The sequence below is a fragment of the Nyctereutes procyonoides genome, unplaced genomic scaffold, assembly GCF_905146905.1.
Source record: "Nyctereutes procyonoides isolate TBG_1078 unplaced genomic scaffold, NYPRO_anot_genome, whole genome shotgun sequence".
Taxonomy (NCBI): Eukaryota; Metazoa; Chordata; class Mammalia; order Carnivora; family Canidae; genus Nyctereutes; species Nyctereutes procyonoides.
In genome coordinates this window covers 3,794,339-3,810,487 of record NW_026575045.1, presented here as the reverse complement: position 1 = coordinate 3,810,487, position 16,149 = coordinate 3,794,339, and the positions used below count along the sequence as shown (strand labels likewise).

Here is a 16,149-nt window from a genome sequence, read left to right as displayed (position 1 = left end):
GTATATTTTGCACTTATTAGCTTTGACATCAAGTTCACCTATGCCCAAAATATCCCAGCCCTGGAAAAACCTGCATAGAGTAGCACTAAGAAGGAAGACACAAACAACCAAGAAAAGCCAACAAACTGCCAAAGGCAATAGATAAATACAGAACACCAAAAATCTGGTTTTACATAACTAGGCCAGAATGTAATTATAGCACATCTAAGCATATTATTCTCAGGAATATTTTGTTTGCAACTATCTAAATAATTAATTTGCTTATTCCACAGGACAAGCTAGTGTATTGATAATAAAAATTTTTGAGTGTATATAACATATATGGAGCATCATTTTTATTCAATTACATTAGATATGTGTGTATGAAAGTATAAATTGTAAAACTATTTGAATAAAGAAAGTTGCTAATAGCTCATTGTAGCTAATTTATATCAGCTACTATCTAAAACATTAGCCTCCAGGCACAAAAACACAAAAACCATAAATCAAGAATTAAATAATACTGTTCTGCAGGTATCTTCAATCAGAAATGTGAAGTGCATATGAAAATCTGCCTATTACAAATAGTTCTTTAACCCAAGATCTCATTAGGGTATTAACAATATCCAAAATGTTAATGTTTGTCACAGTGCTACTCGCAAATAATAATTATATAATAAAATGATTACACTGTTGAGATTATAATTCCTGTTTTTCTTTAAACTTTTGCATAATGGTTATAAGGCTTTAGTGAAATATGGAAGGTGAACACGTACTAATTTTTATCTATTTAGTTTATGATTTTGAGGAATACAACTTCTCATTTTTAAATTTATTTCAAATATAAGAGAAAAGCAATAAAATTTTTAAAAAGTGAGAATCTACTCATGGTGCATATAATGCTGTATAAATTATCCTTAATATTTTCTTCCCTTTCTCTTTTTTCACAACCATTAGAGAAAACAATGAATGGTGGCAGAAAAAAAAAGTAGTGTGCAGTACTTATTTTGTGCCAGCCACTGTTTTTCATTCAACACAAAATGAGATTAAGACAATCAAGTTTATTACTGGCACTGGTAACATGACAGAAGCAAATGTAAATCTTATCGGGAGAAAGATAATATCACACCAGGCCTCAAGTTATCCCCATATTTTTAATATACAATATCCAGTACTCCACCAAAAAGAACCAGGCATTTGAAAGGCAAGACAATTTGATCCAACCAGGAGTACTAGAAGATAATAGATGTCGACACTCAAAAGATATAAATAAAGCAGTTACAAAGACTTTAAAATTGTATGTATAATATATTCAAGGATATGAAAGACAAGACTATGAATTTTGAAAGATATCTAGAAACTACAAAAAATAATGCTAAAAATTCTAGAACTGAAAGATATCATAATAGAAGTTGTCAACTCATTTAATGGATTAAGTGTGAGATCAGATACAGTTGAAGAAAGAATTAGGAAAATAAAATACTGGTCAAAAGAAAATGTCCAAAATGAAAAACAAAGAGACCAAAGGTAAACAATGAGAGTAGAAGTATTCAAGGATAAGCATGTATGTAATTGGAGTCCCATTAAGAACAGTGTGAGGAAATGAGGCAGAAACAATATTAAAAAAAATAACTAATGGTAATTTTCCAAATTATTGAAAGATATCAAGATGCACACTTAAATCATATAAATCTTCATAGGAATAAATGCAAAGAGAACCACAAGAAATGGTGGTTACTGCCTAAGCAGTAATGGCAATACTACTGGGAACCGAAGGCATAAAGAATTACAAATTGTCAAGAAAATTTTTGTAAAAAGGATAGATTGTGATATTGCTTTTAAATACTGTTTTCTAACATCAACAGAAACAGTGAACGTTATAAGGCAATATAATAATGTCTTGAAGTGGGGAAAGAAAATTACCAATCTAGGATTTTGTTCCCAAGAAACATGCACATTTAAAAAGGGCAAAATAAAGTCATTTCAGACAAAGAAAACCTGAACCAAATTATCACTAGACTAAAAAAATCCTATATGGAAGCTCAAAAATGCAGGAAGTAATGTAATAAAAACATAATAATGATAATTATCATTAAACTTAAATTATATAAAATCAAATACCTAAAAACAGCATATAATTCTAGAGAGGTATTAAAATAGTTAAGGCATTAATTGTAGGGTTTTCAAATTTATAATTTTATGAGGTCAGTGGAACTTTGTTAAGGTTGTTACCAAAATGGATCATTTTAGGCTAATCTTTCTCATCAACACAGTTTCAAAATCCTGAAAATTAGTTGCAATCTAGAAACAAGATAGCAACAATTTAGAAAAAAAAGCAGAATATATCATAACCAAATTACAATTATTCTAGGACTTCAAGTTTGATTTGACATTGTAAAATCAATCGCCATCACAATAGAATGATACAGAAAAATCATATGATAGGGATCAGAAAAAAACATTTGATAAATATTCGTTCATAACAACTAGCAAACTAGAAATAGAAAGGAACTTTAAATATAAAGACTATTATACTTAGTGTAAAAAATATATTGAAAACTCTCCTGAGAGTTGAAACAATACTTTATTCAACAATTTACTGAAAATTCTAGCCAGTACAAGACAAGTTTCAGTATTGAAAAAGAAGATATGGGATGCGTGGGTGGCTCAGCGGTTAAGCGACTGCCTTCCGGTCAGGGCGTGATCCCAGGGTCCTAGGATCGAGTCCTGCATCGGGCTTCCTGCATGAAGCAGCCTGCTTCTCCCTCTGCCTATGTCTCTGTCTCTCTCTCTCTCTGTGTGTCTCTCATAAATAAATACATCCTTTTTTTAAAAAAAAGAAGATATATAATTGTCACTATTTTGAGATAGTAAGATTGCCTACCTAGAAAATGAAAGGAATCTACAGAATAAAGTATTAGAATTCATAAGTGAGTTTAGCAAGGTTGATAGCTTGATACTTAAAAATTTGTTTTTTTATGTGTCAGTAACAAAAAGTTAAAATTGAAATTGAAGACACATTTAGAATATCAAAGTACTAAGTGCTTAGTAATACATCTAGCAAGAAATGTGTAAAATGGCCACAAAATAAGCTAGAAGGCATTATTGAGAGAATTTAATAGAGACCTAAATAAATCGAGGCATATACTAGGTTATAAATTTGAAGAGTCAGGAAAGATGTCAATCTTCCCAAATTGATCGATATCTTAACAGTGTTTAATTTCATAGGGAGGAATCTTATATTAACTCTACAATTTACATGGAATTGCAGAGAACCAAGAATGACCAAAATAATCTTGAAGAAGAAAACAGAATATTTTACCAATGGAAGAAAATATTTGTAACATATATAGCAACCAAATGTATTAAAATATATTAAAAATTCTTATAAATTAATATCTAAATGACTTGTTTAAAAATTTGACAGAGGGTGTTTACATGACTAGTACATATGTGAAAAAGTGCTCAAATTAATTAATAATTAGGAAAATGCAAATTAAAACCATGATAAGCTATCATTACACACCTACTAAATGCTAGTAAGTAAGGTTAGTAAGGAAGTGATCCATCTTACATGGTTGGTGGGAATGTAAATTATTTGAACCACTTTGAGCAATTCTACTCAAATTTTCTACTAAGGTTGAACATTAATATTCTCCATTGGCCAGCGACTTATTCCTAAGTATACATTCAATAGGACTACAGGTACACAACCTGTAGTCACCAAAAATGTACAAGAATACTCAAGCCAGTATTTTTTATAATGTTAAAAACTAGACACTGATGAGATGAGCACTGAGTGTTATATACTATATGGTAGCAAATTGAATGTAAATAAAATAAAAATAAAAATTAAATTAAATTAAATTAAATTAAAACTAGATACAACTCAAATGTTTTTCCACAGTTGAGTAGACAAACAAATCCTTGCATATTTGGATAATTAAACATTATGGAATAATGAAAATAAAGTACAGCCATATGCAACAAACAAATGAGTCTCACTCTGTAATGGTGAAAGGAAGAATGGAGGACTAATGATGGATTTCTGAGGTGGTAATAATGTAATAATGTTCTAGTTCTTGGCTTGGTAAGGGTTGCACAAGTTCATTTATAATAAGTGAATCATTACACATATTATATGATGGGCATTTTTTGATATACACACTATTGTTTAATGTAGAAAGTTAAAAAAATTAAAAAGCTATAATTCTCTTAAATGTTTAAAGCACCCAACAGCAGTATGCACAAAATAGTTACAAGTTCATGAAATAATTTTTATAGTTTGTAAGAAAATAGTACCAACTCATACACACATGATGCTTATTGTCTTTCACACGTTGTTCTAAGCATTTTACAGGTAAAACTCATTTGATCTCTTCAGCAATCTTATAAGGCAATTATAAATTCCTTTATTTTATTAGTAAGTCGGGTGAGACCCAAAGAGATTAAGTAACTTTCTCTGGTTCATATTTGCTAATAAGCAAACCACAGATTCTACACCACCCACCATTACACGATACTGCCTCTCATAGTCAAACTTCTGAAATTTAAAGTGTCAGATTCATCCATTGTGAATGTATTTAAAGTGAAATAGTGTTGTTCCTTTATATATTGGAACATCCTGTAAATAAATATATTGAGTAGATTGCTTTAACATTTGAAACAGATATTTTTAGGTTTTGCGTAAATTTTTCAACTCATGCTTAGAATGACTAAAAATTAATTTTAAACTAAAGCATTTTAAACATATAAAAACAATAAAAACAATTGTCATAAAAAAGCTGGGACTGTACACCAATTCTATTAGCTGTAACTTCTGTGAAGTTACATTCTCCCAACAGGAATGTTTCAGGAATGAAGTGACTTGACACTTGTGCTATAACGGACTGACTAATTATGTATAAAAGCCATGCACAATAAGTAAATCCTGTAAATCTTAGAACCTAAAGTTACCTCACTTTAAATTTACATTTCAGAAACTCAAAAGTCAAAATTCCTAAATAACTTGCTGGAGATATTACTCCCAGAAAGATGAGCATCTGGATCTTGAACTCAGGGCTTTAGGTTACAAGTTTATTCCCTTTGAAATTATTTGAATCTCATTTTTTTTCTCCCTTGCTGTCCCTTCTCTTCCATCACATAAAATATGTAAACTGAATTTTTAAAAAATTATCATTATTACCTCTTAATTTAATAAATGTATTTATTGCCTTTTTTAAAAAAGAATTAAATTAAAGGGGATAGTTACAATAAGATATATTCTCTAACTCATCTTCTTGACATGAATAACCACATAAAAAGCTTTTATATACATTTGTCTTCAAGTTTGAGAAAGTCCTTGCCTTCATGCATGGGTCCTCTCTCTCATGAACTCACATCTAGGCACTTGGGGGCAATATATTAATAAAAAAGAGGACAGTATTTCTTAATTGTTTTATTTGTAAGCCAATGAATTATTTTAAGTGATTAATCATTTTTTTAATAATTAAAAAGTTTAGAGAGAGGGAGAAAAGTTTAGAATGTTGGTTCTGGTCATTCAAAAACTGCTATCACACAAATTCTTATCGGTTCTATGTCTACCCCTTTCATTTTATTTTACTTAAAGATGACTCTACTCCAAACATAATAATAAAAGCCTAGGAAATACAAAATAAGCAGTATTGACTAAAATGGCTTATATTTTCCCAATCAAATTGAAAACCAAATTGAAATTGTTTTCATTTAATTGAAAAAAACAAGAACACTAAAGACATAGAAATATACTGTATTTCTATTACATGGAAAACAACTTTTTTCTTGAATTTAATGACCTTTCCTAAATCAAGGCGTTCTTTAGACCTTTGTATTACTGCAGCATCTCCTTTTATGAGAATGCTTCTACACTTTGTGAATGACTGAGTTCTTTCATCTGACTGGACACAGCTGGCAAGTGGTATAATGAGAAAGGGAAATGAAAGTCTTTTTCTTTCCTCCTGGAAAATTGAAAAATATATAAATCATATTCAAACTGAAGCACTACTTGCTTGTATTATACATGAACTACACATCTTTATACAAAGTGTTTTCTACTGTTTTGTGAATAAATGATGTTATAGTATATTTTCATTTTAAGGGTCTATCAAAGATGAGTGGTTTCCTTAAACATTATTTGGATAAATATAAATTTTGTGTGTTTAAATTAATTCGAAAAATTAAATGAAACTGACAAACTAGGAAGTAGAAAACTTAGGTAAAATGTTCAAACCAATACAATACATACAGTAAAATATGTATATTCCATTTATGGAGAAAAATCTCAAATGCAACAGGCCAAAAAGTTTTCTTTTTTTTTTTTAAGATTTTGTTTATTTATTCATAAGAGACACAGGGAGAGAGAGAGGCAGAAACACAGGCAGAGGAAGAAGCAGGCTCCATGCAGGGAGCCCGACGCGGGACTCGATCCCGGGACTCCAGGATCACACCCTAGGCTGAAGTTGGCACTAAACCACTGAGCCACTTGTGCTGCCCCAAAAAGTATTCTTAAGACAACTGTGAATGCTAGAAGGAACTTTGACCTTTACTAAGCCCCTTGTTTTGTCCACGAAGAAACTGGTACTCAGAGTGATGTTTGGCCCAAAGTTACTTAAGCGGGAGTGATGGCCTGTCTCCTCACTTCAGGACTGTTATTCCTGGTCATGCTATCCTCCCTCACTATGCCAAAGGGACACAGAAAAAAACTCAACAAAATCGAAGGAAGAAGCTAATAAGCCTTTTAAAAATAAAACAAAACTTTTCTTTTACTTTCTGTTTTTTCTCAATTTTAAATATCACACAATAAAAAATAAATATCTGTCATTTCCCCCATTGTAGAGGTAATAAACTAAAGGAGAGAAACATTGAACAATCCTAAAGTATATGTGTGAAAAGTAAGTCTTATACCTATCCCATATTCCAACTTCTCTCAGAAGCATCCATTGTTAAGATTTTTATTTGAATTTCTAGAAATTTTTGTTAGTTCCTATATATGTATATTTATATGAATATATATTCCTGTGAATATGTATATATGTATTCATATGTATATGAATATGTATATATATAGTTGTGGAAATGTTAATGTGGGCTTTTTCTTTACTTAATACATCTTAAAAATCATTCTGGATTTGTGCATGTGGATCTAGCACATTCTTTTAAATAACTATATGGTTTTCTATTGCATAGATTTAAAGTAGCATATTCAACAACTCACCTGTGATTGGGTTCAGGAAGCTTCTAATTTTTTAAATATTATAAACAATATAAAGATAAATACAATTTGGTATGTTCTTAGATTTACTAAAGTCAAAGAATATGTAAGTAATCAACCATTTGATATCTTTTGATACCAAATTCTGACCAAATCAGACATATATTAACCTCCTCATGTCTACACCTGGACCCATGGAAACAGCTCCAACTCCAGACTGACCGTGGACCTGACCTCCCATCCCATAAGAGCCATATTCTCAGACCTTAAAACTCTGAAATATTGATCAGTATATTTAAGTCTTGTATAACTCTTCTTTTGAACAGAATCTTTCCTTTTTATGTCTGAAGCAGTGGGTAGGTAATGATAAATTTCATTGCATTGAAAAGATATTTTATATATTTCTTATTTATATGTTAATTATGACAATGTAAAACACAAAAGGTATTAATAAAAAAACAATTTGAGCAGGAATTTTAATAGAAAAATCTTGTATGAATTTGCCAACTAAAACAAACATTACACCAAATTTTACAAAAGGAAACTCCATCAACATCTCACTACCAATCTTAATTTTTTCCATACAAAGGTAAAAAAAGGAGGAGACAAGGAAGAGAGGGAAGGAGGAAGGTTCAGTATATGAAATAAACTTTCTCTACTGGCATATTGGCTATTATTTTCTTACTCCTATACAACACACAAATAAATGTATAAAGCAGCCATCAAAGGATTTGATGTGCTGACTCACATGGGTCATGTGTGGAAGTTCTGAGCCACCATGTAAGGTCATTTCCCAGAACACCACCGCATTACATCAATATTTAAGCCCATCATAGCCTGTGACCCATTCCTTGCTTCTACCAAGTGGCTGCTGGCATCTGAGGCTCTGTTAAAGTTCTCAAAGGACTCCTGCTCTCTATGACTCCTAAGGGTTCCAAGTTCAAGCGATGATAGAGAAGACATAATCATCACCATTGATGATTCACTCATCACTCATTTAATTTACCATTTCCAGCCTGGGTAGTAACTTAATTCAGCCAATGGGGAAAACTTTGGCTGTCTTTAATGTTAAATTTTTTTAAGACCATCTTTACATGTATTCATTCAGAAGAATGTCAATGCTTTCAATTGATCATACTAAAGATCACAATAATAGAAATAAGTACATAGATAGGAAATTGAATTTTCTTCCTAAATTCCAGTTTACATAAAGTCACCTGTTCTGTTTCATTTTTCCCTTTTTTAAAAAAGATTTTATTTATTTATTTGACAGAGGGAGAGAGAGAGCAAGTAGATGGAGTGGCAGACAGAGAGAGAAAGGGAGAAGCAGACCCCTCACTGAGCAGAGAGCCCGATATAAGGCTTGATCCCAGGACCCCAGGATCACAACCTGAGCCAAAGACAATGCTTAACCGACTGAGCCACCCAAAGCGCCTCTGCTTCATTTTCCTTCATTGCCAGATCCCTCCAAACTCTCCATTGTTCTTCCATTTCTCTACACAGACACTGCTATTCCTTTATATGTATAAACAAAATATAAATATCCCAAAGGTGAAAATCATTACTTATCTATCTTTATGTTCATTCACTTGACGTTGAAAACACATGGTGATGTTTTTTGAACAAAGGTTTGATATTTTCACATATATATATATATATATATATATATATATATATATATTATTTTTAAACTCCAAATGAAGAACGCTATAAAAAGTTTCATCTAAAAAGGACTGTTAGAAACATAATACAATCAGTTTCCTTTACAGATAATGACACCAAGGTCAAGAGTAAGCATGCAGCTCAGAGTCACCGAGCTAGTCAGAACCTGTATGACGATGCCCACCCTGGTCCCATCTCTGCCTGTTGGTCTTTTTACTGTATTCCATAGAGCCACTTTCTAGGTACAAATTAAATCATTTAGATACCTAAATGATTCTTGGGAGAGTATAAATACCTTGGTTACATACTACAACTTTGACACACTTCACTCTCTGTATTCAAATCTCTAACAATACCTGTATATAGTAGATAGTCAGTTTGGGTTTCTACAACCCTTTTCCCTTACTCCCCCAAATTTCCACATCAATCACTATATAGATTGCTAATATGTCAAGTATGCATCATCTCATGCATCAAAATTAGTATGTCAACAAATCCACCTAGGATGCTTGCAGAAGCCAATGGTACCAATCACAAGGCTGCTCCTAAGTGAATAACGGAAGTGCTCCCCAAGGCACATCATTAGGGTTCATGGAGATGCCACCATGAGAAAGCACTATTAGAGAGAGCCTCATTGCATGTCCAAATGCCAAATCACTTCTTCCTCAGCCAGATGTATCTCCTAGAGGAGGGATTCCCACCTGTCTGTAGGCTACTTTGGGATACATGTGCGAAGTACCACATGTGTATCCACCATAGGACGGTGGAGTTTTTGACTAAGGCATTCCGTACGTTGAGGGTCCCCAGTTAGTTACCACTTTCCCCAATAAGTTGTCCCGCCAAAGTCAGTGTGAGTTGAACACTTGAATACCTGTTAGCCACGTTTAGATGTTCTTAAATCTATCCTAATTCTTAATTTTGATAGTTCTCTTTAATATATGAGCCATCTTCATCTTGCTTGAGATTTGTTTACTGCTTAAAAAATCCCTTCCAACACTATGTTCTGTAAGTTGACAAGCAGCTTCCCCTGTGCTCTGAGCCCAGCTAATAACAAATTAGACTTTGGAAGACTAATTACTAGGCAGACACATTTTCAACGTGGTACATTCCCACTTTGAGGAAACCTGGTCAATTTACTTTTACATCTGTTTGTAGTAGGATGTCCTTTGGCTGAAAATCACACAAGTCAACGTTTGGAATGCCCTCCTCTGTACTATTGATGTGTTGATTTCTAGATTATAAGTCAGGCTGGACTAACACCAAAAGCTTTTTTCAAAGACAGTCGAAAATGCCATATTTTAAAATCATTTAAATAATTTACAATATGTGAACGGTAGTAAATGCTCACAAACATTTTACTAGATATTTATTGAGAACTGACAATAAGTAGCTTTGTGCTGAACACCATGTAAAGCACCAAAAGATGTACTGGTACAATTATTTTCCCTAAGTCGATGTCTGCTCCTCACACATCCTGGATTTTTCCATTCTCACCCTGAGTAACTTGATTCAAAAAAGAGTTTCTCCCAGCTAATTTGCTGACATATAGTCACCACTGATTTTGTCTCCTGTTGTTTAACTGAGTCAGTACTAGTCTGAAATTGGACAGCTTACAGAGTCAGGTAAAAATCCTTATAAAGAGGATATCCAGTCTTTGGAGTTGCAACTAGTTAACTTTGGGCTTCTACTTGAAACAAAAAGCGACTTTATTTTATTAGAGAAAATGTCAATCAAGACGCAACTACTGACACCCATCTTTGTTTCCCCAGCCGGTAATACTAGATAAAGCAGAGGAAATGGAGGAGCCGCATTTGCAACACACAAAGTCCTTGTTTTCCCACTAGGCGCTGCAGAAAAGCAATTGTCCATTCTCAGCACATCCTCTGCATTTGAGCTAAGATTTTTGCAGTTCTTAACTTAGTACATTAGAGTCTTATGCAGTTAAATTTGTTAACCCTTTGAAATGCACTATATCCTTGATACCTTGCTGAATATTTCTGCTAATGTGACCTAGTTTTTAAAATCTCTATTTCTCGAGGGGGGGACTAGAAATCCTTTAAAAAAAATCAAGTAAGAAATTTTGGAAATAGAGTTATGGTTTCAAATAATCCTGTCTTGCTATTGCATAACTTTGAGTAGGATAATAAGGAAATCCATGTTAACCATGTGTTATTTGAATTGCTTTTGCAAAAATGGACTCTTTGGACAGAAATGATTTTTAGCAGAGGTCCCCCTCAATGCACAATAATAATGTGCCATTGAAAACAGCATTAACTCTGTGTTACTTGCCCTGCTTCCTGCAGCATTTAGTGTGTTTACTGTATCTGCCTGCCTTCTGGTGCAAAGAGGTTTACTTAAACAGTCACTCTGGCTAAAGCACATGAAGAACAGAATCTATGGATGATTAATTAGAGTCCAGGCTCAATCACTAAAGTCCCTAATTAAATATCTCACTCTGCTTTTAACTATTGTAGGAAAAGATAATTAGCAAATTCACAGTGTGAATAAAGAACTTTTTAGTTTCCTTTATAAATAATAGCTCTAAACCATTGGTCATCTAACTCAGTGCCTGCACCTCCTCTGCTGACTTCCAAGTCCAGAATATTTTTTGAAAATGCAACAAGATGATAAAATGCATTTTCCTCAGGAATTCATTTTTCTACCTTTTTCTACCTTCAACTTTACTACCACCTTATTCCTCTCTTCCTACTAATGTCTTCATCTTGAAGTCTGCTATCAACCAACATGACAAACTCAAGGGGAAAAAAAAAAAAAACTCATTTTCTTTTTCCCTGTCCTGCAACTCTCACCAATCTCTGTACCAATATTTTCCTATTTTGTCTCCACCGAAAAGCAAAATGATCCAACTCTAAGATTTATGTTGAAGACGAAATACTACATTCACTTAAAAAGAAAAAAAAAAGGAGCTCTCCTCCATGAGGGCTCAAAGTGCAGTGAAAATCCCAGAGTCTCTCATTAGGCTGGTTGGAATGAAATGGTTAATTCAGGGTAAGTGATAATGTTTAGTCAGTTCGCCTAGAAAAAGGAAGGAAATTCAAAAGCTGGTTGCTGTAGTAACAATCACAGACCAAAAAATATATATGTACAGGTTCATTTTAAATAAAACTCCTGCCATCTCTCTGTGATTCTGTTCTCTCAAGAAAAATGAGCTTGCCGCTTAAATTTGTTGTACCTACCTCAACCATTAAACAAGACATTTAACCATAGTGGCAGTTCTGTGACCTTTGAATGCCGTGAAATCTCTGAGCGGTGCGGCTTGTTCATGAAGACTTGTGCTGCAGAATCCAGCAACTTCATCCAGGATTAGAAATATAATTAAGTAAAAACAAGAAAAAAAAAAAAGAAAAAGAAAAGAAAGAAACACAAAAGCACACAGAGAGATCGAGAAAGAAAGAAGGGAGAAAGATTCTCTCTGGGTGAGTCCACCACTTTTCTCCCAGGCAAGCGCTGGGACAGAGCCGAGCCTGCTGCAGTGCCCAGACCCACCGACTGGCTCCGGGAGCAGGCAGGCAGCCGGCCTGCTAGGCTGGGAGGTGCTGTCAGTTGCCACAGGCAAGGAAAAGCAGAGACCAATCGGCTTCAACTCTGGCAGCTTACTGGAGTGGAGCCTTTTCTGTTTATGTTTCCTCATTTCAAGAGTGACGTCAAAGGGTTTAGTTTTTCCTCTGCATGTGCTATTAATTTTAAAGTACTGTACTATGGGAAGAACGTGTGTGTGCCTGTGGTTAGCCAGGGCACCCCTCTCTCAGGAGAACCCAGGAAACATTTTCTATATTCAGGAATAAATTTTAAACATTTAAAATTTGGTTGGGTGTATGGAAAACAAACAAACATAGACAAAAAGCCTTAAGCTAAATAATAACGGCAGGATTTCTACTTTTTTTTTTTTTCCAAATGTGAGTCTATGTACATATGCCCACTTCCCAGCTGTTGCTTATTTTCAAACTAACTCATTGTCAACCTTACCTAAAATGAGTTGTTAGTTGATCTTTATAGTCATGGATGCAGAGTTCTGCCAATGAGCTAGTGAGCAATATTATGTGCAGTGAAGAACAGAAATTGTGTTTCTGCTGCTGATCCCTGATTTTTCTATCTTCCCTCCAGCTTCTGTGGTAAAGCGTCAGGATTATTCATGCTAGGGAGATCCTTCCTCCAACTCCCTACAGGGAGTCATTCAAGAAGCAAGGCACACTGATCCCATACAGGCATACCTGGGGTTTCAGCATGTCCTCTCTCAAAGTGTGTGAAGGTACAGTTATTTAAGGATACTTCTTATACCAGGGGCCCCAGCTTATCCCTGTATTTCTCTTCCTACTCTGGAAAATCTCAGTGGTGGCCATCTGTTGTTTCTGCCTCCCCCATATTCTCTCCCTTCTCCCCCTGCCCCATTCTGCTAATAGAACCTCTATTTTTCTTTTGGAAATTTTCTTTTCTCTATCTATGGATTGCATAGCCTCCCTCACCCCCACTCCCCAGCCCTCAACTCCCACCCTAGAAGAGACCTATAAGGGGCACACGATCCAGACTGACCAATTAGGTTTTGCCATTGTACTAGACACAAAAAAATGTTTTAGGGGTAGGCACATCACTCAAGAAAGGCCAGAGTCTTTTTTCAAATATTAATACTGATTCTTTGAGAAAGGAAGTATTTATATCTCTCTAAGAGCCTATGTGGTTGGGTTAAATAAGCCTGTAATTGTTAGAGTTCATCTTTGATGTCGAAGGTGCAACAATTAACAAAACAGATAGTATCTGCCTTCATGTAGTTTACATTTGGGGGAAAGACGAAGATAGGCAATAAAAATAGGTAAATATATAATATCCGTTGGTAATAGGGCTTTGAAATAAAGGAAAGGGCAAAAAGTAGTGTGTGTGTATGTGTGTATTTGCTGTTTTAGGTGTAATGATCACAGAAGCACTTGATAAGGCAACTTGGAGCAGAGACCAGAATGAAATGAAGAAGCAGATCATCTGTGCATTCCAGGCAAAGGAAGCTGTGTAGAGTCCCAAGACAGGTGAATGTTTGGCATATTCAAAGAACAAGCGAAATAGAGTGGCTGGAAGAGAGTGAGCAAAAGGAAGAAATGGGTTTAGATATGTCTGGGGCAGGATCAGGAAGTATCTTACAGTCCACTTAAAGTATTTAGACTTTATTCTAAGATGAAAAACCTATTAGACTGTTTTGAACTAAGGTGTGCCTATAATCAACATAAATTCTAAAGGAATTTCCTCTTTCTTCTATGTGGGAGATAGACTCTAGAAGAGTAAGGGTAGAAGTAGAGAGACCAATAATTAGGCCATTGCAATAATAGCTTGATGTTGGGTGAAGGTGGGGAAGGTGAGGGGGCCAGAGTCTGGAAGGGGTGTGCGTGTGTGTGTGTATGTGTATGCGTATAGAATTAGCAGAATTTCAAGACGTGGGATGTAAGAGCAAGAAAGGAATCAAGAATAACTCCCAGGGGGGGAGCCTGGGTGGCTCAGCAGTTTAGTGCCACCTTCGGCCTAGGGCGTGATCCTGGAGATCCAGGATCGAGTCCCAAGAATCCCACATCGGGCTCCCTGCAAGGAGCCTGCTTCTCCCTCTGCCTGTGTCTCTGCCTCTCTCTCTCTCTCTTATAAATAAATAAATAAAATCTAAAAAAAAAATAATAACTCCCAGGATCCTCTCTTGAGCAAGCCAGAATAGAGTTGCCACTTACTGATATGAGGGTAACTGGAAGAAGACCTGGTTTTGAGCTGAAATAAAAAGTGGTTCTGGGCCTTCATTCAACAGCAGCAAATATTTATTGATCATGCACTTTACTATTTTAAGTTCTATTTACTATTTTTAAGTTCTAAGTACTATTTTAAGTTCTGGAAATGAAGTAGAGAAAACAAACAAACAAACACAAAGGCCCTTGCCCTCGTGAAACTTAGATTTTTCTGAAAGGAGTCGGATCATAACAATATAGTAAAAGATTGAATAGGATATATGAAGTAGGGGATTCTTAAATATATAAGCCTGGAGTTCAGTTCAGGGCTATAGATATGAATTTAGAAGTCAATGTATATTCAAGGTATTTAAAGCCATGAGACTGGATGAAATTACCAAGCGAATGAGTACAGATGGAAAAGCCCCAGGCAGTCCAAGATTAAGTAGTCAGGAATATGAGAAAGAACCAGTGGAGGAGACTGGGAAGCAACCTCTAAGAGGTGAGAAAAAAAACCCACAAGAGTGATATCTTGGAAGACAAATGAAATTTTCAATGCCAGTTTTGTAAAATGAAAGTTAGTTGAAGACTGAAAATTGACCCTTGAATTTAGAATGTGTAATCATTTGTGCACTTGACAAGATAAGGTTCAGTACTAGAAAGGGTGAAAGGTCAAGAGAGAATGTAAAGAGAAAAAGTGTGGACAGGTAGTATAGCCAATTCTTTCAAGGTGTTTTTCCCCACAGAGAGCAGAGAAATGGGGCACTAATTGGAAGGGAGAGTGGAGTCAAGAAGGTCTTTTTAACATGGGAGAAAAGTCAGCATTTTGTATGTGGTAGTAAGAAAGATGCAGAAGAGAGAGGGAAAATGGTTGGAACACATGAAGTGTGTGTCATAGGCAGAATTGCTCTCCAAAGATGCCCAATCCCTGGAATCTGTGTGTATGCTATATTACATGACAAAAGGGAATTTTGCAGATATAATGGAGGTGATGGATCTTAAAAGAAGGAGGTTGTCTTAAATTATCTGGTGCACTAAATCTAATCACACAAGCCCTTAAAAGCATAGAACTTTCTCTGGCTAGAAGCAGAAGAGAGAAGTAGCAGAAGAAGTTAGAGAAGTTCCAAGTATCAGAAGTATTCCACACACTGTTACTGGTTCTCAGGTGTAGGACCCTGTGCAAGGACCAGAGAGAGAGCTAAGGGCTGTCCCCCGCTGGCAGCAGCAAGGAACAATCACCTTAGTTCCACAGTTGGGAGGAATTGGATTCTGTCAACAACCTGAAAGAACAACTTGAAATGAATTCTTCCCTAGAACCTCAAGAAAGAAACACAATCCTGATGACACCTTCTTTTCAGCCTTTTCAGACTAAACAGAGTGCCTAGCCAAGCCACCTACAGGTCTATGAACTAATAGAGTTTGTGTTAGTCTGTTACAGCAATGATGGAACACCAGTATACAGTGATTGGCTTTAGAAAGCAGCATGGATGAGTCATCCAGAACTCTGGATCCACAGAGTCATCCACAGAAGAGAAGGCAGAGTAAACAGTAGAGGTATTGCTCACCATT

The 16,149-nt window shown here is 35.0% G+C and overlaps 1 protein-coding gene across 1 annotated transcript in view; it reads right to left on the bottom strand.

Annotated features, from left to right (window-relative positions):
- The window catches only part of PDE7B (phosphodiesterase 7B), a 312,799-nt gene extending 300,393 nt beyond the window's left edge, over nt 1–12,406 (bottom strand). The window contains exon 1 of the mRNA XM_055324719.1: nt 12,067–12,406. Within this exon, the coding sequence (XP_055180694.1) occupies nt 12,067–12,087 (21 nt within the window). The 5' untranslated portion in view covers nt 12,088–12,406. The remainder of the gene's footprint in view (nt 1–12,066) is intronic.
- Nucleotides 12,407–16,149: the final 3,743 nt, after the last annotated feature.